General features: G+C 33.7%; 4 protein-coding genes and 2 long non-coding RNA genes across 6 annotated transcripts; 2 read left to right on the top strand and 4 right to left on the bottom strand.

Moving 5' to 3' along the window:
- Positions 1-2,510: 2,510 nt before the first annotated feature.
- On the bottom strand, positions 2,511-3,939 carry LOC120148280. The gene is made up of 2 exons (XR_005518355.1): positions 3,863-3,939; positions 2,511-3,022 (listed from the first exon to the last, which is right to left on the bottom strand). It is a non-coding gene; the product is annotated as an uncharacterized LOC120148280 (long non-coding RNA).
- A 960-nt stretch (positions 3,940-4,899) lies between these two features.
- Positions 4,900-7,220, bottom strand: LOC120148371 (NAC domain-containing protein 89-like). Its single transcript, XM_039161517.1, has 4 exons — positions 6,929-7,220; positions 6,280-6,533; positions 5,492-5,773; positions 4,900-5,382 (listed from the first exon to the last, which is right to left on the bottom strand). Exons 1-4 carry the CDS (start codon positions 7,122-7,124, stop codon positions 4,900-4,902), a joined length of 1,215 nt encoding a protein of 404 aa, XP_039017448.1. The 5' UTR covers positions 7,125-7,220.
- Positions 7,221-11,730: 4,510 nt separating this feature from the next.
- Positions 11,731-12,993, bottom strand: LOC120148408 (photosystem I subunit O-like). The gene is made up of 4 exons (XM_039161537.1): positions 12,858-12,993; positions 12,705-12,777; positions 12,447-12,626; positions 11,731-11,943 (listed from the first exon to the last, which is right to left on the bottom strand). The coding sequence occupies exons 1-4, from the start codon at positions 12,952-12,954 to the stop codon at positions 11,847-11,849; spliced, it is 447 nt and encodes a 148-aa protein (XP_039017468.1). The 5' UTR covers positions 12,955-12,993; the 3' UTR covers positions 11,731-11,846.
- A 1,765-nt stretch (positions 12,994-14,758) lies between these two features.
- LOC120148406 (ribonuclease MC-like) lies at positions 14,759-17,155 on the bottom strand. Its single transcript, XM_039161535.1, has 3 exons — positions 16,687-17,155; positions 16,404-16,599; positions 14,759-15,148 (listed from the first exon to the last, which is right to left on the bottom strand). The coding sequence occupies exons 1-3, from the start codon at positions 17,077-17,079 to the stop codon at positions 14,907-14,909; spliced, it is 831 nt and encodes a 276-aa protein (XP_039017466.1). The 5' UTR covers positions 17,080-17,155; the 3' UTR covers positions 14,759-14,906.
- A 1,196-nt stretch (positions 17,156-18,351) lies between these two features.
- Positions 18,352-22,163, top strand: LOC120148404. Its single transcript, XM_039161534.1, has 10 exons — positions 18,352-18,586; positions 19,030-19,178; positions 19,409-19,513; positions 19,890-19,946; positions 20,142-20,222; positions 20,505-20,539; positions 21,087-21,176; positions 21,284-21,443; positions 21,731-21,843; positions 21,926-22,163. Exons 1-10 carry the CDS (start codon positions 18,442-18,444, stop codon positions 21,975-21,977), a joined length of 987 nt encoding a protein of 328 aa, XP_039017465.1. The 5' UTR covers positions 18,352-18,441; the 3' UTR covers positions 21,978-22,163.
- A 719-nt stretch (positions 22,164-22,882) lies between these two features.
- Positions 22,883-24,783, top strand: LOC120148411. Its single transcript, XR_005518366.1, has 3 exons — positions 22,883-22,959; positions 24,457-24,558; positions 24,720-24,783. It is a non-coding gene; the product is annotated as an uncharacterized LOC120148411 (long non-coding RNA).
- Positions 24,784-25,923: the final 1,140 nt, after the last annotated feature.

Genomic DNA, 25,923 nt, shown 5'->3' with positions numbered 1-25,923 from the left:
AAATTATCAAAATACAAAAATTAATTATTAAAAATATCATACAAATAAAAGAATAAAACCCCAACCAAAAACGAGAAAAATAAAAAATCGCAATGTGTATTTATTTTACATTTGACATTATATCCATATTTTTAAAGCGTAATGTATTATAATACTTAATATTTTAATTAATTTTATATCATATTTATCTTAAATAATTATATCATATACCAACTCAAAGAAAAACTGATTGTATCAATATCCAGTAATACAAGGAGAGAAACAAACTAAAAGAAGAGGGAAATGCAGATGTTTTTTCAGTTCCTTAACATTTTGGCCTTGTCTGTGTTAAAAAATGCAAGCAAAACGGTGCTCTTGCATTTGGGGCACTTGGGATCCACTTCCGATACCATAACATACATGAGGCACCGAGGACATCCCACTACCATCATCGACCTTCCTTCCGGACTATTCGGGTTTCGCATTGCCGAATTGCCGAAAGGCTCCGAAGTCACGCACGAGCTTCCCGGCGACATTTCCGACGCGTTAGGCGACACGATAACTTGAGACCCTGGATTTGGAGGTGATAACTTGAGCTTCAGTTCCACCTTTTGACTTCGACTCATTGTATATGTATGTATTTAACTCCTGCTTTGATGAAATGATCATACACAACAGTTGGAGAATTAATGGATGAAAAAGTCGGCTACGAAGCAAGAAATAAATACAAGAACAAGTTTCCAAGACCGAAGAACAAAGGTTTTGGGACGGCTTTTAGTTTAGAGCTTACGCCATTATATATGCAATGAATTTGGGAGAAAAGTACGATGGCTACATAAATCAATTAAAAACATGTGAATTATAAAATTCAACCATTTCTTAGTTAGGATTTCATGTGGCACGTCTTTATCCTAGTCCGAAAGCTGAAAAATCAACGTGCTCTAATGCACCTACAAAATTTGACCAGCTTCAAACATTCAAATCTTGCAATTAACTATAATTACTATAGATGGGTTTTTTGCTTCTAAATTTATTTATATAGCCCAAAACATTAGTGTATAATTTATTTTTTGTGTGCTTTGACTGCATTTTTTATTATAAAATAATTAATTGATTTGTTTGAGATAAGTAGCTATCCTGAATTAATATCTATCCATCCACGGGCTAACCAGTCTAACAATGTTTGTGTTTCAAAGTCTCCCCATTTGAATATAAAACCCACCTAAAACAAGCTTATATATATATCAAAATTCCATGTGAATGTATTAAATTTTAGCCAACAAAGTCACAAGCATTACCATCACGCATCAAGACAAATGAAACCCTTTCTAAGTTATCGCCAAAATTGACACCAATATCAATCCGGTCATCGTACTTGTTTTTTCAACTTCATTCCCTACAAATCATTAAAATGGTAAGTTTCTCATTGTCTAGTTAAAACAAGCAAACTCGACTCTCATGTTCGATTTTAAGAAAAACGATAATCACCGCACAAATGCACAGATCGCCAAGTTTGGTACACTAAGAGAGAAGTGTTCTTGCCTTGCATCACTTTCAGCCTAGAAAGAACCAAGAGCAGTAAGTTGTTTTACCAGGCCTACGTAGATAACCCTCGAATCATATTTCTCTTCCTAATCGTACTCCGGTGAAGTGCCTACAGAGAACTGAGAGATAATATGTTCTGTGCTAGCCTGTTGAAATTAAAACAGGGCACATACAGGAGTCTGAAATTTTGGCTTAAAGCCCTAAACAGAAGCAACAAAGGATGCAACTCAGATACATGGAGTTTTGTGTTCACACCCTGATGCATGCAGGACCATAAGAACACTCAATAGACAGAAGAGAACTCAAAAATACATTAAACATTGATGATACACACATTTTTATCCTCTAAATCATTAGTAAACCAGTTTATGAGAATGATTAGATTAGATGCATTTGTTCAGTTTTGTGTAATACATATTCAGTATCAAATTATCTATAATCAATACAGATTCACACAACATGCAATTGCAAATATACCAATTTTGGGAATGTTCAAGAAAATTTCCCATAGCATCATAAAGAATCACATTCATTCTCTGTTAGGTTTGGATTTCAAAGTTTGAAACTACTTCTTATGCAAATTCTCCTAACTCCCATTATGTAACTAACGATTGATAGGGAATACATTGTTATCTTCTACTAGCAAACAAGGAACACTCACTCTCAGCAATAAGAATTTTATCTGATGTGGACTGTTTAACCTTCCAAAGCATGCAAGCAATGGCTATTTAAGATTATATTCACATTAATCAAACTGAGAAAAGGAAAAAATAAAGAAAAAAATAAAAAGCACACGTCGCACCCTTACCCTTCGGCCTTGTCTTAGAAAATCTTCCTCTGTACAACCCTGTCATAGAAATTGAAAGGGGGGGGGGGTGGCAAAGAAGCGAACATTTTATAATTCAATGATAGTGAAACCTTGAGGGTTGTAATGATTTCAGTTAGTTTTTGGCTAAGAAAAGCAACAACTTATTATCATTTGACTATCAAGCCAACCATCTCACACCATTTATCTATAATCTATCTCATCATGGTTTTCTTCTATCTCAATCAGCTAAAGGGTGCTGATCATAATTCTAATACAAATTAATAACATCGCAAAGATTAGTTAGTGTCACAGCAGCTGAATCAAAGTGCCGCCACATTTTAATTAGAATGGATTTTATGATGGACAATCCATCTTGTGCAAAGCTTAACTACTTCCTTTTGAAAGAGGTGGATACGTAAAGAAGGGTTTTAAAAAAAAAGCCATATAACTTATAACAAATAGAAATTCAACTTGCACTTACAACTTCAACACACTCATATGTTATGAGACACCATAGCCTAGTCTTCCAATATTTGCTGCCTCTCGAGCTCAAAAACATGTTCAGTTAAACGGTTTATAGAGTCATTTGTCTTGTTATTTCCCTTGCACTACGATAGTTGCTGCTGAAGATTCCGCACAAGTTCTGTAAGTCTCTGAATGTTCTTCTCTTGTCTCTTGTGATAAGATGATCTGCAATTAGTGAAAATTCTCAATTAGAAGTTAACCACAAGTTAAATAGCTGGCAAAAGATGTGTGTCATACCAAAAACACACAACATTATGTTTTGCTTCTTTCCCTGTGGCATATAAAAAATGAAATAGCAGTGCTCCTTGAAGGATAATGGAAAGATGTGGGACTAGAACACCATAATTAATTTCCGAATGAAATTAAGACTATCCAACAAGAAGCAAGAACTTTGCCGTAGACAGAAACAGAACAAGCTCAATAGGCATAAGTTTCTCCGAAACACAAAAGCTCTCCACGAGAACTGTTTCAAGTTTTGAAGATAGAACCAGAGTACACTATTAGGTTAATCCTTAATGATAAAAGGTTTTCCTGAGGGAAAGATGCAAACATCAACAGGAGAGCAAGAACTACCAGCAAAATTTCCAATAACCTATTTATTGTAATAGCTGCAAAAGACCCTTAACTTGGAATGGAAGTAATCATCAAGGATATAATAGAACAAATGATCTAGAACATGATAAAAACAAGTTTTTCAGAGATGAAAAGTCAATGTCGTGTATACTGATAACTACAACATGTTTTAAACAAAATAATCTTGAATATAAAGATAAAACTCAAACAAAATACAAGTGGATATGTTGTAGAAAAGCAATTGCGAAATAAGGATAAAGCTGATAAGAAAACAAATACAGAAATAAAAGGTAGTACTGTACATATAATATACTAACAAATAAATGTGTGCATTCAAATGCAACTTCATTATTCAACTGTTTTCTTTGAACAACAGATAAAGCTCAGGATTTCACTAACAAATCGGAAAAAAAAAATGAAAGAACTTGTTACCTTTTCTTTCACAGCTTCTTCCCTCCTCGAAATGTGTAGCTGCTTTGAAGTAACGCTAGTGGTCATGTTAACGTCCAGCTTAGACAATTATTAATTTTTAACGAAAATACGAGTTTAGAACATAATGAATAATCAAATGGTCATTTTATAAATTTTAATAGTTGAGGGATTTAATAAAGCAACATTCTATAGTCAGAAAACTATTTTATAATTTTTAATAATGGAGAGACTTAATAAAATAATACCTTGTAATCGGAGATCATTTATATATTTTATCTTATAATTTAGTTCGAACTATTTTATTCATTTTAATACTTTAAAAATTATTTATTTTTAAATATAAAAAAAAAAACTTTGTGCTGTGCACATAACTAGGTTTCTATGGACCCACCATTACATGCTTTTATTAACTAATAAAAACATACAATAAGATGATCATCATTATTTCAGTACTTCCATGCACAATTGCACATTAATATACCGATCTACGGATAGATAGAACTGTCTGTTGTAAGTGTAGGATTTAAAAAAAATTAGGGTAAACACAAATATATTAATAAAATAAAATTTTTATATCAATATAGTTATGATAAATTTTCAAGGTAGGCATGATAAAATTTTAAAGTGAACACATACATATATTAGGAGAAAAACTTAAATTTTAAAAAGAATATTTAGACTTTATAAAATTTGAGTGTGGACACGTTCCCGCCTTCACCTTATGTACAGGGGTGGACCTTCATGGTGCTCGGGATATCCCAAGTAAACTCTCAATAAGTGTCACCCCTAATACAAGTGTCACCCTTCAAAAGTGCCACAGCTGGGGCTCTTGCAACCCCTAAATTTTTGTCCTGGATCCGCCTCTGTATATGTACATCCGTCATTGTGTGTTGTTTGCAATCTGACTTGACCCGACAAAGTGGATTTGGTTATACTTATTTTAAGAAAAAAAGTAATTAGAAAATGTATCTCTGTACTCTAAAAAATGTGTCAAACATAAATATTTTTTAAAAAACAAAATTTCCATATAACATAGATTATATAAATGTGTCAAAGTAGCATGTATCTGGAGTTTTTAACAGGCTTGGAGCTCCTAAAAATGTAAGAACTAAAGCTAGCAAAGTGAGGATAACAAAAGTTGCATAAATGAGCCGGAGAGTGACAGTCGACCGCAAAAACAAAGATAGCAGCCATTTTGGCGAGTCAACGGACTTCGGAGAACTTAGTTTCTCGATTGAGATCTCCCCAATATGACGTTCCGACTCCGTCGATGCCTTGGCAGCTAGAAACTCGTCTGCTTTAGGCCTCCTCAATTTGATTCTCCGGTTTGCCGTGCCCTGGAAATGAGATACATGGAGATCATGCTCTTGCCTCTGCTGCTGACCTCTCCTGTGATAGGCATTGGAAGTGCTTGCAATCGTAGGCGAGACATCCGGTCTAGCCGACGATGGTGTTTCATCGAGCTTGATTATATCATCTTTCAGTATCTCGGCAAAGTAATCTTCTTCGGCGTCAGAATCCTGGAATTTTAAGCAAGAATGCAGGGTTTTTCGCCAATCATCAAAAGTACAGATTCAGTTCGACTACATGCATAATATGCGATACCGGGATAGGTTGTCATGTACAAACCTTCTGAGGTGTAGAAGATTCTGTCGGTCCGACCTCGTTGGATTGTTTTTGCTCGGATTCAGATGCAGACTCGAATTGCTCAATAGAATGAGAATCATAACTACTAGCACCCTTCTTCAAATAGGCTTTGTCCAGTTCGGAAGTGCCAGTCTGGTCGGTAGCACCATCAGAGGTAGCACGGTTGCTGTCATGCATAACCGGTGGAGTCCGAGGAGCTCGGTTTGATGTGTTATTCAGACGAAACTCACTATTCTTCCTAAGGCGGCAAACAACTAGTGAATCCTACAAATTCAGAAAGCAAATAATACGTGAATAATTCCAGTCCAAAACCCCAAATATCCTCCTACAAAAACAGCATAATAGCAATCAAAATAACCCCAGAGGCCAGAATTAACCGGACGAATCAGCCTACAACTACCCACCAGAAAAAGGAAAAAACAACAGGAAAACATATCAGAATCATTTAGCCAAATATTGAGCTCAAATTAGTGAGCATCATTTATTGATACAGCTAGACTTCAAACATGAACCTGCAATATATGTGTCGCCAATTCGAGCCAGGGAAACCGTTATGATCAGATTAATTACTTTTTCTTGTTAGTTAGTAGAGCACTCAACTAGTCTTATTGCACACAGTTTCTCTATAGTACTCGTATCCAACGTCTATGTCTAACAAATCCGGACATGGATACAGAGGTATGATCTTTCGAATATATGAAAAAAACAACTTAAATAAGTATCCCTAGATTAAGACCATTACAAGTCTAATAGTTATGCAGATAAATCACCTGGGGCATTCCGTCCATGCAGTATTCGTGCATGATCCATTCCGTTCTTTCTCCTCTTGGTGCACGACCGGTGTGGAACACTAGAGTCCTCTTTGTACCGATCACATTAGAACCCGACTTGACATTGCGCTCTTTCCCTGTGGCTTTCCAGTAACCCTGTTCAGTTGCACGTCTACTTTGGGAACCATTCGGGTACTTTCTCCCACGAGCGCAGAAGAAGAACCACTCGGTATCCGACTTTACGACAGATTTGTCTGGGAATCAGTGACAATGAATCAATAACACAACTCTACGTAAACAACGATCGGCGGCATCAAAAGGACAATCCAGATGCTAATAGCGAAATCACACAGATGTTAGTATCTTAGAAATCCAAATAAGTAATCCAATTGAAGACATTTTACCTAAAATCAAGTAATCCAGGCAAAAAGTAGAATAGGTCCTACACTTAACAGCTGCTACAAATCTCTACTTCCACTTGCAAATTAAGGTTCCATTCATCCTGCTACATCAATCTTATTTGGAATTAACATCCCCATCATCATCAACATACAAACTCCACCCCAGTTTAATTACAAAACAATTGAAAGAGACAAAGAACAGAACATATATACAGAGTTTAAGTTTGGAAAGTAAAGAAGAAGCAAACCTGGTAAGTCCCAAGGCTCATTTCTACAAATTTCAACCTCGGGAATGACCTCGACACACTTGTCAAATCCTTCCAGCTTCCTTTTCAAGTAATAAGAAATCAATTCGACATCAGTTGGGGAAAATCTAAAACCAGGAAACATTGAAGAAGCTTCAATAGACATCTGGGTTTCTCTTGAAACTCCTCCACTTGCCATCACCGCCCCAACTTCTCCTTCTTTCCCTTTGTTTTTCTTGTTTTGTTTTTATGTTAGACACATTAATAAAGTCTTCTTCTTCTTTTTACTATGCCTAGTAGCTCCTGTTTGGTACAGTGGGATCTTTTTTCTTTGGCTTTTGGGGTCTCGTTTTTTCCCTTTTGCTTTTTTGGTTTTGGTTAACTTTCGGTTCGGGGGAAATGAAAGGTAAGTTCTGCTCTGCGCTGCTCTTTGCCTTTTGGGTTTTGGGGTTTAAGAAGATGTCTGATTGTGTATCGATAACTTTGGGATGAAGTGATTGACAGTTGGTACGGACCGCGGTCGACACATGGCGTCCTACGTGGTTTTGACTTTCTCTCTTTACACTCATGCAAAACTAAATTATTTATCGATATATAACACGAACTTATTTTAGTGGTTAAATGAATTATTATTAATTAATTTTAAAGGTTATTGGTTCGAGTATCAACGATTGTAATAAGATGCTTAAATGTTTATTATCAAATAGTTGAAAGTATTTAGAATTCATATTATTTTATAATCATCTTAACTTAATAAAAAAATAATTGTAAATAAAATAAAAATATTATTTACTCGTAATAAAATTGTATAAATAGTGTTATGTTTTGAGAACTTAAGATAATAGCAAATAAAGCACACGTTTGGGCCCAATTGCTGATCAGATTAGGCAACCGAAGAAATAATCCAGTGTTGTTGGACGTAGATTCTTTTTATTACTTGCCTTGTCACACAAACCTTAACAACTAAGTAGTAACTTTATTTAAATGGGTTATCTGCCACAACTTAAAAACATTCTTCAACACTTAAATTTATAAAACTACACTTTTAGTCACTTTAATTTCATTTTTTCCTATTTTAATCACTTAGCTTTTGAAAGTTATATAAAATTGTCAGAGTTTAGGCAATAAGCAGCGCCGAATATCAGCTTAATGATGGAAATATGTCCAGCAAATATTCTGAGCCTAATGATTCAAAACAAGACCTCGAAAAACACCACCTTTGCGGCCGACCTGGAGAAAAACGACAACGTTGAGCTATTACACGGCCCATGTGAGTGGTTGGATTTGTTGTCAAATATATGGTCCGAGACATTCAATCTACGCAATTTGACGGGGATAAACTCACATGGATGATGCTGACTTACTACGTATGCATATATAACGCCAAGTAACATGTTGAAAATTATGCACAAATAATACTACAGTACTTTTTTTTTAAATTAATCACTAGTATTCAATCTATTAACCGACTAATCCAGATCGAGTACTGCAGAGATGAGGGCGACCCTCCCAACCCAATTTACTCCATTCGCAAACTTTTTTTAAAACATCGTTGGAGATTTATATACTGATTAGTCTTAATCCTGTCTCAAATATCAATTAATTTTATCTAAATAGATCCACATAAATTATTGATCGTTACGTAATTGATATATGGTTTGGTCACACAAGTGAGCCATTGCTGCCAGGGTCTTGTGAATGCATGGACTAACTCCATTACCAGATCTAATTCGAAAAATTTTAGATGAATTAAATGATCAACTTCTATGTGAGCATGATTGAGTTTAACACGAAGGATAGATATAAGTGACATGCCAATGAATGCAACTAACTATAATAAATAGGTTCTTTAGTGACCATTTAATTGTGGCATTGAAGAATTTCGTCACAAAAAACAAATTATTTGCAATGAAAATTATTTTTGACATTTTTAAAATAAACAATTGTGACTTATTTTTATTTGGTGATTTTTATATAATAATTGTGATAATTTTAAAGTATGTCACAAGTAATTGGTCATTAATAATGTTTTATTGTGACCAAAAACAAATTATCATTATCAATTAGTCACTAATAATGTGCTAGAATTGGCGCCAATTTATTTTTCACGAGAAAATTATAATAGTGACAATATATTAAGTAGTCACTATTATTAGTCATAATTGTGACGAAAACATTTTGTCACTAGTCTTAATTGGTGATATGTGACAACAATTGTTTTTGTCACTATTGAAGTGAATAATTGTGTCATATTTCTATTTGGTCACTATAAATTTTGATGATATCATTTAATCTTCTATTATGATTATTTTTTTAAAAAAATTGACTAGTTTTTATATATAATTTACGATCTTTATTGAGATATATGTAAATTTTACAAACATCAGTTAATTATTAATATCAATGTTATTAAAATCGGATCGGACCGGCCGGTTCGACCGGTTGAACCGTGAAACGGTGGCCTGTCCGGTCCGGTTGACTCCCAAAATCGGATGAGCACAGAACCGGTAAAGAACCGGCTGAAAACTGGTAAAACCGGGGTGAATCGGCTGAAAACCGGCAAAACCGGTTTAAATCGCCGGTTCACTTTTTTTCTTTAAAAAAAATTAAACCAAATGATGTCGTTTGTTAAACGAGCCGAGTCAAATTCGAGTATTGTTGAGCTCGACTCGAACTCGAAAACTTTAAAAATAAGCTTAACTCGACTCAAAAACTCACAAGCTAAAATTTATCAAGTTCAACTCGAACTCGAAATATAATATTAAAACTCGAGATCAAAAGGGCTCGAACTCAAAAAAAAATTAAAAGTTCGATTGAAGCCTAAAATTTGAGCTCAATTGAAGCGAAAGAATAGTTCGCTTTGTGCTCACCAAAAGACTCTATGATTTTGAATGTCAAATAACCTCTATTATTTATAGAAGTAAGTTGGGATGTTCTTCTATGTTTCTAAGCCACGTGAGATTGTTTTTTAAAAACAATTAAACTAAATGACATCATTTGTTATGATTTTTTAAGCCCCAATTTTATTTTTTTGATTATAATTATATTTATTATTTAATATGTTTTACCTTAAATATTATGTTGTAGTTGATTTGAATCATTTTGTTTCACTTGATTTTATGGTTTTTAATTTATATATGTTATGACTTGTGATATTTTTATACCTTTTAATATTGTAAACTTAAAAAAAATATTACATATATATTAATATTGCTTTGAATATTATATAAAATTAAAAAATATATTATTTTATATAAAATCCGGTTGAACCGCAATTGAACCCGGTTAAACCAGTGAACCAGTACATTCACCGGTTCGATGTCCGGTCCGATTTTAAAAACATTGATTAATACTTTGTTTTTTTTAGTTTAGGACATCCACCCCAATAGGTTAATACCTGTCAAATATTTTTATTTTATTTTATTTTATTAAAAATAATTTAAGGACACTTGTATTATTTTAGGTTTAACTCTTAATATTTATATGTTTATATTTTAAAACCAACCTAATTATTCTTTATATTTTTCTTTCACAAACATATTTTATATGAAAAATTATAGAAATTTTAATTAAATTATTATGATACAACAACAACAACAAAACCCAATTCCCATATGCAATTGGGTAAGGGGGAGGTAGGGTAGTAGGCTGCCCCCAACGCCAGGTTGAGAGTAGCTTCCGTGGAAGACCTCCGGTAGTCAGAAAATTAAAAATATAGATAAAATGCAATGCATGTATAAATAAATACATAAATACATAGTTGAAAAATATTCATATGCAGTCATTAATATCATTAATATCATATGCGCGTTTGTAATGGGCAGCAATCCCTGCAAATAAACCCCTGCGAAAAAATCTTTGCATATAGACAGAAACGTAAGACCCGACTAAATTTAAAAGTGAAGAGAATGTTACACAGAAGTCAACGATAGCAAGCCCAGTTCTAAGCCTTTATAAATACCAATAACAGAAACATATAAAAAGTAAAAAGTCATGAAAATTACTACAAAGGCATTAAAAGAAGACAGAGATGATACACCCTAGAGATGTGACCCACACTACTCGACTACCCTAGTCTTAAGTCTCCATACTTTCCTATCAGATGTCATGTCCTCGGTATAGTGGTTAGGCATTGCACTCTTAACTAAAGTGTTTCAGGTTCGATCAACTTAAAAGTCATATATTATATTAATTTAGTAAAGAATAACATGTGGAATCAACAACTAATTGATCTAGCGGAATGAGACACTAGATCCTTTAATCAAAATTAGATTGGGAGGATCACTCTGCCTATGTTAGTACCTGATCAAAAAAGCTGGATACAACTAAAATTGTAACGTTTCTACTATAATTGATTTAATAATGAATATTTAATTAATCAATTTAATTATATAGTTGTGATAAAATATTTGTCACTAATAAAGATAATATTTGTGTCTAAATTTTTTGTCACTGTTACTAATCTTTTTGTGTCAAAAATGTAGTCACAAAAAACATAAATAATTGTGACAAAAATCAATAAAGTCGTCACTAATATCATAGTAACAACTCAAAAATTTTATCATTATTATATTCAGTGACTAAATTTGATATTTTTAGTAACTATTATAAGTGTCGCTGAAAACACAATTTTTTATATGCTTACTTTAAAAAATATTTTTGGATCAAAGATGATGATAAAGAACCTCGTTTCCTAGTCTTACGCACCTTCTTACCTTTGCCCTCTCCCATTTTTTTTTTGGCTGCCATTACATTGTAAGTTTTATACATAAAATTAAAGAAAATTTTTAAGACACTTCTTAAGAGGAGCCTAATAAGTTGAGATAATATTTTACATAACAAAGAGAACATTTGTTTCAAACAAAGAGAGGGGAAAATGAAAACAGAAGATATAATTTAAAAAGAAAATTACAAAGAATAACTAGAACTTAAAGTAATCCTCAGTCCTTCCTTTGAACCCAATTTGTCCAAAAGTAAGCGTGATGAACAACCCCAAGTGCCATAATACCAACCACAACCTGCTCATTTTATCAAAAACAAAATTCAATAAGTTTGAAGATCCATATGTTTGATAAATTAATAATTAATGTTATATAAATGTATTCATTTTTAGGGTAAACTAAGCACATAGTACTTAAACTATCAGTTTTAATCCGTTTTAGTATCTAAACTTTCAATTGTTTTTCAAAATCATACCTAACATTTAGTTTTCATTTCATATTAGTACCTGTTGTTAAAAAAATAACGCGATTAGAACCTAAACTATCAGTTTTGATTCGTTTTAGTACCTAAAGTTTCAATTTTTTTCAAAATTTAACGTTAAATTTTTAACGATGTACTAAACTGAAACAAAAGCTAACATTTTTTATGACGGGGTACTAAAATAAAACAAAAAACTAAACTTTAAGTATAGTTTTGAAAATTTAAAAGTTTAGGTACCAAAACAAATTAAATTAATAATTTATATACTAAACACATAATTTACCCTTATTTTCATTTTAAAAAAATGGCAATTACTTACCAAAACTGAGAAGTAAGAGCGGGAGGTGTGGGGAAGTGAGCGAGCTCAGTTCCGATGCTTTCAAAGAAAAGGCCAGTCAAGCTCTTCCCATCGATCGCCGGTATGCTCGACGGAGCTAGCCAGCCAATCAGCCCAAATCCTATGACGTTCAGGTCCCTACGTAGCCAGTCTCTCTCAAAGCTTCCCACAAATTAACACATATATTAATCACACTGTTCACCACTAATAAAATCATTCATCGATCCAAACTCAACTTACCAAGTAAACCTGCCTCCTGAAGCACCGGCTAGCCTCAAAGGGTTCATAGCAGTAACCCCCGATTTCAAAAATCCTAATATCATACATATTATTAAGCAAGTGAAAGAAAAAAACATTGTGCGTTTTAAAACCAACGAGAAGGTGGGTACGTACCTGAAGAGAGGGGAGTTCTCTTTGGCGGGGATGACAGCGAGGCGGCGGTGCCGCCTAGGCCGACGACGGTTGATGGGCTTGCAAATGTGGCTGTCATTTTTGGCGTATGGTTGATGGCCGGTCACAGATTTTGTAGCTTGTGTGCTTCAAATGAGAGGCGCAGTTTTTCTTTTATGGAATACCCAAGATTGGGTGGATGAGTTCTCGCTCAATCGTTTTGTGACACGTGGGAATTCAGTGGATAAATTGGGTCCTACCTTTGCTTTGTTGGCTGATAATACTACCAGTAAATGGATTCCGCTATGGTATTCCTATAATCCTATCATTTTCCTTTCTGCAAATAGTGTATTTATTAGATTTGAAAATTTGACATATAATTGAAACCTTAATTATTTGAATTCAACGATTAAATTGTTTTTAACAAATTAATAAATTTAGGTTTCAAATAGTTATATCTTAAATGAAAATAATTATACGTCCTAGTTCAAATGAAAATAAATTTTACCAGGAATTAATATATAAATATTTTATGGAATATTTATTTTTCACAAAAGGGTCGATCTGCGTTAGGGCTGAGCAAAGGATTTGAGAAAACAGAAAAATCAATCCAAACCGAAATATGTAGTTCGGTTCGTTTTTTTTTTTATTTATGGTTCAATTTCGGTTCGATTTAAGAGAATAAATATGTAATTCAGTTCTGTTTTAGTTTTTTTCATATGAAAAATCGTTTGAATTAAACCAAACCTAATTAAAAAAATAAAAGAAAACATATCCAAAATAAATTTTTTAGTTTGAATTTATTACAAGACAAATTTAAATAAATAAAATCTTAAAACTAGTAATATTTTTTTATAAATTTAAATTTATAAATTTACACTCGATTTAAGCTTGAAATTTACTTTTTTTAGGTCGAGTTTAAAAAGTAGTGAACAATCAAAAACCGTTGAATCGAACTGACCTAATCTGAACCGAACCAAAAACCGTGATTTTTATGTCATTCAGTTTAAACCCGCAAATCGCAATGTACGGTTTGGTTCAAATTTTAATGAAGAATCGAACCGAATCGAATACACCCTAACCGTAAATTAATTAAAATTTGTTTATTTTCGTGAATTTTTTTATTAGTATTTTAACAATTTAACTGTTACACTTGCTCAATATTATTATACTCATTATAAATGAAAATTTTAAAATCATTATCATATCTCTATTATTTTATATATTAATGTGTATGATATTATACATCATCACCGAATCAAAATCAAATGATAACAATATTATTAAAAATTTATATAAATACTTTTAATTTTAAAAAATCGTTAACTTTGCTGGGAATTTCTTTACTTTTAAAAACTGCTCTATCTTTTAATTTTTTACACTACGAATATATAGCAGTCTCGTGCTAAGAATTTTTTTAAAGAGTATATAGTGTTGTTATAACCGTATTTTTGTATAAAACCCTAACATGGGAGGTGCTATATATTCTCGGCGTAAAGAATTAAAAGATAGAACAATTTTTAAGAGTAAAGAAATTCCTAACAAAGTTAACAAAATTTATAAAGATATATAAATACCTAATTTACTGGTGACATATACAATGTTTATATTATTATTTTCTTTATTTATTTATTGATCGATGAACTAAAATTAAATATTATAAAGATTTATTATAAGAATAAATCAAATATTTATTTAAACATTTAAAATAATATTATTTTACCGTGTGATTATCATGCGGTTATTTACAGCTACAATGAGTAGATTATCCAAGTGCTTTAATTTTAAAGTAATGCATAAATTAATTCCCTCGTCATTTGGAGTAAATAATGGCTTGGTGCATTAGGAAATTCTTAATTTACCCCTTTTAACTTTAAAACTTTTCGAGCCGGTTAACAGTGAGGTGGATATTAATACATTATTCGTTATTTAAGAAAGTTAATTATTACAAACAAGAGGCACCCGCCATACGAAGCCTCCCTAGACAGCGATAAATACGACCCACGTCACATTATTTAAAGATCCCCATCATCTAATACAGAGATGATTGGATTAAAGGACAGCGATGACATCTTGCACACTGTTACAGTTGCCCGAGTAAGCCCGTGTGCAGTCTCGGATCCCTTTGGGCGTGGGATTTCCCTTATTATAACATAAGCGAACCTCTCCCAGGATTTTTTGGTTGGTGCCCTTCTTTGTGCGGCATGCGATCTCGGGTGTTCCTTTTACTGCCGCTTTTACTTTATCCGCAATCTCTTGTACCTTGTAACTCTGTCCGGATTGAAGTTTCAAAACTGGCTCAAAGAAAGCCATAATGAGCAAGATCCGTGGGAACCTTATCAAATATTAATTAGGCAATTGAATAAAAAAAATATTCTCAACATTCGATTAAATATCCACGTTGATTTTTATTCTTTTTATTTGGAGTATTTTCGCCTCTAACAATTTTATTTTGAGATAAAAAAGATTTTTTTTAATCAAACGGTCAAAAAAATAGATTTTTTTGTCTTAAAATGAAATGTTGAGGCCAATATGATCTAAAAGAAAAGAATAAGGGCTAAAATGACTATTTAGTCAAAAACTATTGCTTTTTATCTTAAAATAAAATATTATAACTAAAATGTGAAAAAATAAAGATCAAGATAACTATTTAATTAAACATCATAGACAATTTTAATATTACGTTTATTAATTAAGGCAATGTCATATGCACGATTGGTTTAGGGTGGGCACTAGAACTTGAATTTTCTTTGGTGAGTTATTCACTTTATTTGTATTATTCGCTTTAAATTTTTATTTGAGTTCGTTTTACATATTAATATTTTGGGTAAACTATGAGTTTAATATCTAAATTATCATTTTTGATATGTTTTAATACCTAAGCTTATATTTTTTTTCAAAATCATACCTAACGTTTAGTTTTTGTTTCATTTTAGTACCTTGTCGTTAAAAATTTAACGTGTTTAGTACCTAAAATATCATATTTGGTATGTTTTAGTATCTAAGCTTTCAATTATTTTTCCAAACTTAACATTAAGCTTTTAACAGGGCACTAAAATGAAGCTAAAACTAAATATTAAGTATGATTTTAATTTTTTTTTGAAAGTTTAGGTACTAGAACTGACCAAAACTGATAATTTAATAATAAACATGTAATTTACCCTAAAATTTTATATAATTAATATATATATATATATATATATATATATATATATATATATATATATATATATATATATATATACACACACACGTGTCTAACGTAAAAAATATCATATTTGGTATGTTTTAGTATCTAAACTATTAATTTTTTCCTAAACTTAACGTTAAGTTTTTAATAGGTACTAAAATGAAGCAAGAAACTAAACGTTAAGTATTATTTTGAAAAATTAAAAGTTTAGATACTAGTAGAACAAAACAAAACTGATAATTTAATAATAAACATGTAATTTACCCTAAAGTTTTATATAATTAATATGTATATACGTGTCTAACGTCAAAAATATTTTAAAAATTGTGTTGAATTAGGCAAGCTTTAATTAAAGTCACCTGAAACAAAATGATTCCTGAGATCAATGGCAGCTTTGAAGTAAACAGCAGGCTTGTCACCGTAATCAGAGCACATTCCGTGCTTTCCCCATTCATATTCCCAAAACTTCTGGTTTTCCTGAGCAGAGTTAGTGTTCTTTAGGGTTGGCCATACGTTGGTTAAGTCCCCCACCAAGTTCCCCTTCTGCAGTTCTACCTGATTCATTTCAAGCACACCAAAATCAACTAAACGAAGTCCAAAATCTTTCTCATAAATATAAAAATGGTGCTCATAATCACATACAATGAGTTTATTCGGAGGTACGGGTGTCAAAGTGGTGCATGACTTGTCCGTCCCGTACGCGGGCACTCCTTTGTTGTTGCTGTCCTGCGGCCACAAGCCATGGATGGTGAAATCGGCTGGGATATTTCCCTGACATAACATACCCGTAGCACAAGCGCCGGGCGGCCATTGGAGAGCGAATAAGTAGGAGGAGAATGTGGTGGCGTCCGTTAAACCAAGGAGGCGCCGGTTAACTACGCGTCGCTGCTGCTGGAGCTGGACGTTCATCGTGCTGTTCTCCGCCGTCGACGGTGGTTCCGTTGCGTGACAGGTGGTTTCGAGTAACAGACAAGCCATGAAAGCAACCACCATGACCATGTTACCACAATGCTTCTTCATCTTCCCTAAATTCATTACCACGAGACTATATGGATCTAATTTTCTTCTTGTTTATAAATTGGTTGCTTGCTTCTTCACTCCCCGGTGTGCCCATTTATGGAGTTTCCAAGTTGCAATGTATTTCGTTTGTCAACATTGGTTTAGATAGTTCGAGTTTGATCTTAATTGTTTGTCTGTATCGGGTTTAATGTGGGTATATATATATATACCAATATATGCATTAATAATAAAATAAATTGTTTTTAAGAGTTGTTAGAAATAATATAATTACTTCTCTTAAAATCTATCTTTTTCTTATTTAATTTTGGGATTATGACTCATTTTAAATTTATGAAATTAATTAATTCATATTAGTTATCGACATGGAATTATTAATTGAGATATTTTTAATATATATATATATATTATAAAATATTTTGGTTGTGACAAAATCTAATTATATATGTGAGACAATACATCTGCCATTTCTCTTAATGATTTTTGTTGGTTTGTTAGTCACATGAAAAGTGTGCATTTTATCCTAACCATAACCTATGGTGCATACACATTAGAGAGAGTACTACCTTGTTTATTTATTGTCGTAATTTGTCAGTTATTTCTGTCTTCCTGGGTTCATCATCCGACCCATTAGAGAGAGTATGTCCTGCCCGCAGCCCGCCTTGTGGCAGTGCATTGGCAGAGTCCAGATCATGGAGTGTTACGATATCCTAGTGATGAAGATAACATTTTTTTATGAATTGCAATGTGGGTCCAAAACAAATAAATTTAGAACCAAAAAGAGGCTAGAATCAAATTATAATTTAGACAATTATTTTTGAATATATTATATATTTAGTATCTATCTAAACTATCAGTTTTAGTATGTTTTAGTGTTTAAATTTTTATTTTTTTAAAATCATACATAACATTTAGTTTTCGTTTCATTTTAATACATTGTTATTAAAAACTAAACACATTTAGTACCTAAATTATCAGTTTTCTTCAATTTTAGTACCTAATCTATCAGTTTTAGTCCATTTTAGTACTTAAACTTTTAATTATTTCTAAAAATTAACGTTAAATTTTTAACGAAGTATTAAAGTGAAACAAAAATTTAATTTTAGGTATGATTTTGAGATAATTGAAAGTTTAATTACTAAAACATACTAAAACTGATATATTATGTACTAAAGCATAATTTACTCTTTATTTTTTTAATTAAATCTATATTTTAATATTTTTCCCATTTTACTGTGAAGAGAAACTTGATTTAACGGCGATTAACGGGTGTTCTTCAAGCGGAGAAAATAAGGATAACGCATTTTCCAGTTGTAAATACTTGCGGCAGGCGGCAGTGTAGATATTTATGCGTTTGCCACCAATTTGAAGAAATAACCAATGGACACTCTTTCAGCGTTTGCTTTCATCACCAACTGCAACAGTTCTCCATTTACAAGATTCACTTCCCATCTTCGTCCTCAAAGACCACCACTTTCCAGAAGAAATCAAACTGTCTTTGTCTTGAAAACAAGCTCTCCTTCGGGTAGAATCTTCACATATTACCTCACACTTTGTATTATCTCATTGGATTTTGATATTCATGGTTATTTGGGGTCGTATTTGCCATGGGTTTCTTTTCAAATTTATGTTTGTTTGACTTATCAAAAACAATAATGTTCTTCTTCTTCTTGGGTTATATAAATGATTGTTTGACAGGTAAATCATGGGTCTACCGTCTTTTACTTTATGATTAATTTTACTGTTAGTGGCTGCTAATTACATTAAATTGTACTAAATTCCGCATGCTGCAAATTCTCTATCATCTTATCTTTGAACCATTCATGTAAATAAGGGAAGATTCCCATCTTTGTCAGCTCAGAGGTTGATCAGGTTTTAGTGTTTTGAGTTGTATGACTATATTTATATGACTGCAAATTTCTGATGGTCATTTTTCATTTCTCTCATCTTTCGATAAATCTGTGGAAGAGAATGTTCTGGAGATTTTCTTCAAGGATAGAGAAGTAAATGGAGATTTTATTTCGAAAGTATCAGATATGCTATGGCAGAGGGAGGTTCTGAAAGTTGTTGATGCCAATGCCAGCGAACCTTCCGACGCTGCCGAGCAATCCGAGCAGGTGCAAATAGAGTATCTCTTTACTTTCTATCGCTGATATGATTCTAGTTTAACATATCCATATGCTGTATGCAATTATAGTGAATGCTCAATTTGCTTTTTTGGGAGGAGGAGAGGGGGATTTCTTTTCCTTTACTTGTATAGTCTCTCCATGTTTGTTTATTTTCAGACATTATTTTGTTGATGAAGCTGATTCAGTTCGCTTGTGCTATTGATCCAATATATAAGTAGGCCATGGGAAGTGATGATGATAGTGGGTTTTTGAAGCTGTCAACAACTCAAGAATGGTTATTAGGTGACAATTCTGCACCAAGTAATAAGAAAACCATTGCCAAGGTGTGCTTTCCTATGGCCACCCTCCCTCAATACCCCATCTCTGGTTATTGTTTTGCCCTATGCTATATATGTTGAGTAGCTCTGTGTTTGAATATATTAAGAAGCGCAGTCAAAAGGAACGTATAATGTTTATGAGACAAATGCTTGCCAAACCTAATCAAGCGTTGGCTCATAAACGGGTTAACCAGGTGGCTGCCCTTGGCTCTCTCATATAGGACAGAATCCAATGGATTAAAGGCCAATATGTTTGCTTGACTTGGCCAAATTTTAAGATTAAAACGATGAAATTTGCAGCATTTATCAACTTCGGGAAAAGTCTTGTCAGCCTTAAGAAATAGATCAGTCTTTTTTGTTACTAACCCATGTGTATGAACAGGTGTTGCGGGATGACAGTGAAAGAAGGAAGAAACTGAATCTTCTAAAATATGAAGCTGTAAGAGATTCATCAAATTTCTCAGTTAGTTGTAGGGTTTATTTTTCTATCTGAAGTTATTTCAGTAATGTATCGAGGACTGGAAAACTGGAGAGATGTTTTAGTTGCATATCGGGAATATTTCTTGTATCGGACAATTGTTAAATTGTTTTGAAAGGTACTAAACTGCTAATTGTTTGTCATTTGATCTTGCAGCTCAAGAGGGAATTGACACTTTTATCAGTTGGAATTGGAACGGCATGCAGTGGGTACTGTTTGGTCGTGTTATCACTTCAGGTAAAGTATTCACTAAAACCTGCAGTGCCTGTGGGTGGTGATGTGTAAATTTTAGTATATGTATATTTTTTCAGCACATTCTTGGTCAGTTGTGCCTTGTTTGAAATCCAGAAATGGATCCAGAATCTTGCTTAGATTCTTCACTCTTAAGCTTTGGCTATACTTCTTTTCCTTCTATGTTTAGGAGATATCTCTTCAAGATGGGAAAAAAGTAGAGATTTTTAGAAAATGTTACAGATATTATCATTTGCTTCCTTAGAACTGACTTTTAATATTACACAGGCTGCTGTTAGTTATGCAATTGGGGTTCTTTTCAGGTTAGTTGCTACCTTTCTAATTACTTTTTCTTTTCTCCTGTTGAATCAACTTTAATGAACTGAGAGTAGCAACCCTTTGTTTGTAGTGAATTTCTAGAACTAAAGAGGTAATCAGTCGAGTCTTAAGCCCCCATCTTTCCACATGTTTATACATATGATATATATGGAGTGAAAAAGTCCTGTTCTTATCTTATTCAGAGAAGAAAACATCAGTCATGGTTCATCCGGTGGAGTAACAGGAGGATGGTTTAATTCAAAGCACAGTGGCTTTTTTCCCCATTGAAATCATTAGGGGCCTAATAAAATTTTTATCCTCGAAAAATTATTTCTGCATGGGGTGGGTTTGACTTGGAAATCTGATTAGTATCTTAGTTGATGATATCTTTTAACTGGCCAACATTTTAACGAGCCCAACTTACGAACAAATGGTGCTCATATGCTAATTTCTTGAGGGAAGGATGAGGAGAGACCATTTTATTATTGTTTTTGCCACGCTTGTTAATCATCTTAGTACTGCATGCTTTAATCTTATTTATTTTCTGTGCAGTTGCTTATACCTCCAGCTCTTGTATCAACATTCGGACAATCTATCTCAGGAAATGGTTCCTCAGATTTTCAAGAAGAAGAAATTGAAAAAGTACCTCTACTAACTTCTTTCTTTTTTGAGACCACTCTTTGCATAGTAGTAGCAAGCGAGTCCTTGTTCTCTTTGATTGTATTCTACGATACATTTTCTTATTTCAGAATAGGAATAAGAAGCGAGGACTTGCAAGACTTCTTTGAGAGAACGATTAAGGGTAGTGGCATCGCTCTTTCTTCTCCCAGACTAATGATCCCAACTGCTGTATATGGATTATGGATCCTGTCGCATCAATTTTTGGCCAATGATTTCTTTGATTTCCAGGTAGCTTTTAGACACTTTTTCCTTCTTGTGTTCTTCGATAATGTTGCTCCGACTTCTCATTTTTCTTGACACATAAGCATATATAGTTATGAGAATAAGACTCTCCAAGGATCTTTCAATCACGTTGGAAAGGAAAATTAAACATGATGTATCCGACACTTAAACTCGAATCCCAGTAACATAGATAATGGCATGTTTGTGAAATTTGAAAACAATCTTGAAGTTTGAAACATGGCAAGAAGCACTTTGTATCGTCATTTATAGTTTTTGGTGTTTGTCATTCGCAGCTTGTGCCTGCAATGCTTGGGATGTTTGCTTACAAAGCAGCCGCTCTTGTTCAAGTATACAGAGACAATGAGGACCTGCAGTTTGTCTTTCCAGATAACGAGGAACAATCGAAGTAAACGAGTCTATATTTTTGTTTTTGATAGAACACCTCCAACACTGAGCTAATCCTTCTCTGGCCGGTGCAATATGGCCAGAAATTCAGCCACCTTTGATGATTCCAACAAGAAAGACATCCAAACAACTTAGTAGTTCAGTTTCTACTTTCGTGGGATGGTTCGAGTAGGGTTGCGGCGCGGAATTGCTACAGCGTCTTGAAGCTCCGTTAGACAGTTTTGATGCTTTGCTGTATATATTTCTTCCAAGAATGAATATGATGCTCAAAATCCATGCATTTTTTTCGTAATGATTCAATTGGCATTGAGTTGTTTATAATCCGTTGGCGTTGTGTCATTTTGCTTTTCTTTTTTTTATTAAAAAATAAATTTAAATATATGAAATAAAATCTGTCAAGTATGGAAATGGCTTAAAAATTGAATATGTACATATTTAATAGTAACTAGCATTGTTTATGATAGCCTAAGAGTTCAATAAAAGTTAGACAATTTAATGTTAAAATTGTCGTGATAAAGCAGTATTAATAGAAGAAAAATATAATGAATTTTGATTTAGTGTATGTCTCAATTTGGCTCAAATCGTTTTTTTAGTGGCTATTAGAGTAGTTTATCCTATAAATCTCTGTTAAAAAGGTTAATCATTTCACCACTGAACTCCTCCATCACACGAGGTCCAAGCTAATCTGACAAGCAGCAACTTAGAAATGGAATCGGCTCCACTCCATTAAACAATCACATGAGTTGAAAGTGTGATTTAGGCCATGCCTTTTCTGTTCAATTTCTTGATAGAGTACTCTTGTATATGATCTATGTAAGCTGACCAACTAGTTACCAAAGGCTTTATCTTGGTGATTTTTTTTTCTATTATTATTTTATACGCATAGTAAGAGTATTTAGATAGTTGGTAACTTGTGTGCAAAGGCATTAAGGTTTAATCATTGTTTTTTCATTACCATGTACATTTTATTTTAAATTGTCACCACTACGTGCAGAGGCATATATATCGGCACAGGGAAAAAATGTCCAAATTTTTGCAGATGGGTCTTTTATCACCAACACCTCGAGTGGCTCCATTTCTTTCAAAGAATGGCCCTTTTGTCATGGCATTGAAGAAGGTTTATCTTCCATTCATTTTCTTGATCTTATTATGTTTCTGTTTCTTTCTTTAAGACAATGATGTGCACTTTAAGAATAAGTTGGTTTTCCTTATAATTGAACTAGTTTTGACGAATACATGATATTTAAGATACGGGAAATGTCAAATGTCTTGGATAACTTATTTTCCAATTGGGAGTTGGAATAAAGAAATACTTCAAGTGAAAAAAAGTCTATTTCAAAATAAATTGAGTATAGTGTGGTTGGTAGAATGAAAAGTGAGTGGAAAGAAAATGAGTGGATGATCTTCTCCATCCTCATGTGTATAAACAAATGATTTCAATTAGGAAGGAAAAACGAAAATGTGAGGCAGATGCATGCTGGTTCAAGATTATGTAATTTTCTAAGTTTTATTTTCTTTCCCCTTATTTTTCAACTGTATTATCAAGCAATGAATGGAAAGAAAAAGGAGGTAGTGAAAACGTGGAAAGAAAATAAACTTTGAATGTGCTTAGTAGGAAAGAAAAATGAGAGGACCGTCATTTTCCATCCTCATGTAAAAATGAATTATTCGGAATGATGAGAGGAGAGGACATGTGAGAGAGATGCTAGTTAGTTTAAATCTATGTATTTTCCAAAAGCTTTATTTTCTTTCCTCTTATTTTTTAAGTCTGCCAAGCAATTAATGGGCAAAACTTTCGAGATAATATTCTGAAAGAAATTAATTCACGAGATAATGCACTCCCCAGATTAATTGCTCAAATAGGGTGAAATCCACAGTGTTGGCCGTAGGTCGCCATGCCTTCCGGGCGACCTACTACGTGGCCAGCTTCCCGGCGAACTCACAGAGAGAATGAACGTGTTGCATGACACATGCACGTCCCAACACATAGGTCGCCATGCCCTCCGGGCGACCTTGTAGGTCGCCATGCTCTCCGGATGCCCTCGCATAGCTTGCTTGGCTGCCCTCGGCTGCCCTAGCATAGCTCGCTCGGATGGCCTCGGTCGGATGGCCTCGGATGCTCTCGCATAGCTCGGTCGAATGGCCTCGGATGCCCAACGTGTTGGGATGTGCATGTCACATGCAATCTCTCGTAGCTCGTCGGGAAGACATGGCGACCTAGTAGGTCGCCCGGAAGGCATGGTGACCTATGGCCAACACTGTGGATTTCACCCTATTTGAGCAATTAATCTTGGGAGTACATTATCTCGTGAATTAGTGAATTAATTTATTCCAGAACATTATCTTGAAAGTTTTGCCTAAATGGAAAGAGAATTACTTTTTCTTTCATTTTTTCCATCTTTCCTACCAAAAACACCAAAGCAAAAAAAAAAAAAATTCCTAATCCAATTTTCTCTCCTTTCAAATTTTCTTTCAACTCTACCAAAGCAAAGCCTTACTCTCTCTTACTAAACTTTTAGATGCTGATTTGTAATTGATGAAAACACTAGAATGACTTGCCATGTGCTTTCTGTAACTTTCAATTCTGATTTCTATCTGTTTCACTCTCTGGCAGGAGTTAGCCGATCATACTGATGAAGTAAACATGCAACATGAGATTCTTGAAGGGATGTTCGCTTTCTATGATTCAACTAGCGCAAGGCTTAACATCTATCAGGTATTTACTATAGTTTGAATTAACTCATCACCTATATATATATATATATATTTCATGAGATTGGTTGGGACTATATGGACCTATAGACAGGATTAATTTCTGCGAATCATTTCTCATTATTTTCTATGACAAAAAACGACTGGTTCTATCGATTATCGCAGGTTGTTAGTGTAACATTTGACTTGCTGCTACTTCTCGTGTTGGAATCATATTTGTTGAATAATCGGGTAAAGAAAACGAAAGAACACAAGAATTTTAACGAGGTTCAGCAATGTGCTTACGTCTTCAGTGCCCTAGGCGGTGCTAGAATTTTTATTCAATTCAAATGTCTCATAGGTTTAGGTTACATCTCCTTTTATAATAAATAAACCCTGGTACATATTTACAAAAATAACCATGTACCATACCGCGGGGTCATAGCCCCCAACCCACATAATCGTAACCCCCACTACAAGACTTTCTTTGTTACCGATATATTTATGAGTCATACCTAATAAATCTCCACCTTGGCGAATATCATGCCCCTTAGGAAACATTCAATGTGGGTTGGTTACCTTACTTCTTTAACAACTCGAAATATTCAATAAGTCCAAGCAATGCATGAACTTGTATGTCGTAACTGGCTTGGTGAACATATCAGCGACATTCTCATCAGTATATACCTTCTGAAACAAAATCTCTCCAGATGCAACCAACTCTTTAATCTTGTAAAACCTTATATCAATATTCTTAGTTCTAGCACGATATACATGATTCTTAGCCAAGTGAATAATACTTTGATTGTCACAAAGCAACTGAACTCCACCTTGCTGAACACCCATCTCCTTCACTAAACCAGTAAGCCATAAAGCTTCTTTTGCAGCTTCAGTCGCTGCCATGTATTTAGCTTCGGTTATAGATAATGCCACAACAGATTGAACAGTAGACTTCCAACAAATAGACCATCCACCAAGAGTAAAGACATACCCTGTCGTAGATCTTCTATTATCCAAGTCACCTGCATAGTTTGAATCCACATATCCTATCATCGGATTATCCCGCTGACTACCAAAAACAATTACATGTCCCACAATACCCTTTAAGTACCGAAAGATCCACTTGACTGCTTCCCAATGTTGCTTACCATGTTTAGACATGTACTTACAAACTTGACTAACAACGTGAGCTAAATCAGGACGAGACCATTGCATACATCAAGCAGCCAACAACATTAGAATACGAAACCTTTGTCATATCTTCAGCTTCCTTATCTTTCTTAGGGCACTGTTCTGATGAGAGCTTAAAGTGATTCGCCAATGGAGTGCTCACTGGTTTTGTGCTGCTCATCGCAAACCTTTCTAGCATTTTCTCAACATAACCCCATTT

This window comes from Hibiscus syriacus, unplaced genomic scaffold (assembly GCF_006381635.1).
Source record: "Hibiscus syriacus cultivar Baekdansim isolate YM2019G1 unplaced genomic scaffold, ASM638163v2 tig00110956_pilon, whole genome shotgun sequence".
NCBI classification, from domain to species: domain Eukaryota; kingdom Viridiplantae; phylum Streptophyta; class Magnoliopsida; order Malvales; family Malvaceae; genus Hibiscus; species Hibiscus syriacus.
Note: the sequence above shows the minus strand (reverse complement) of the source record. Positions and strands in the feature narration are given on the sequence as shown.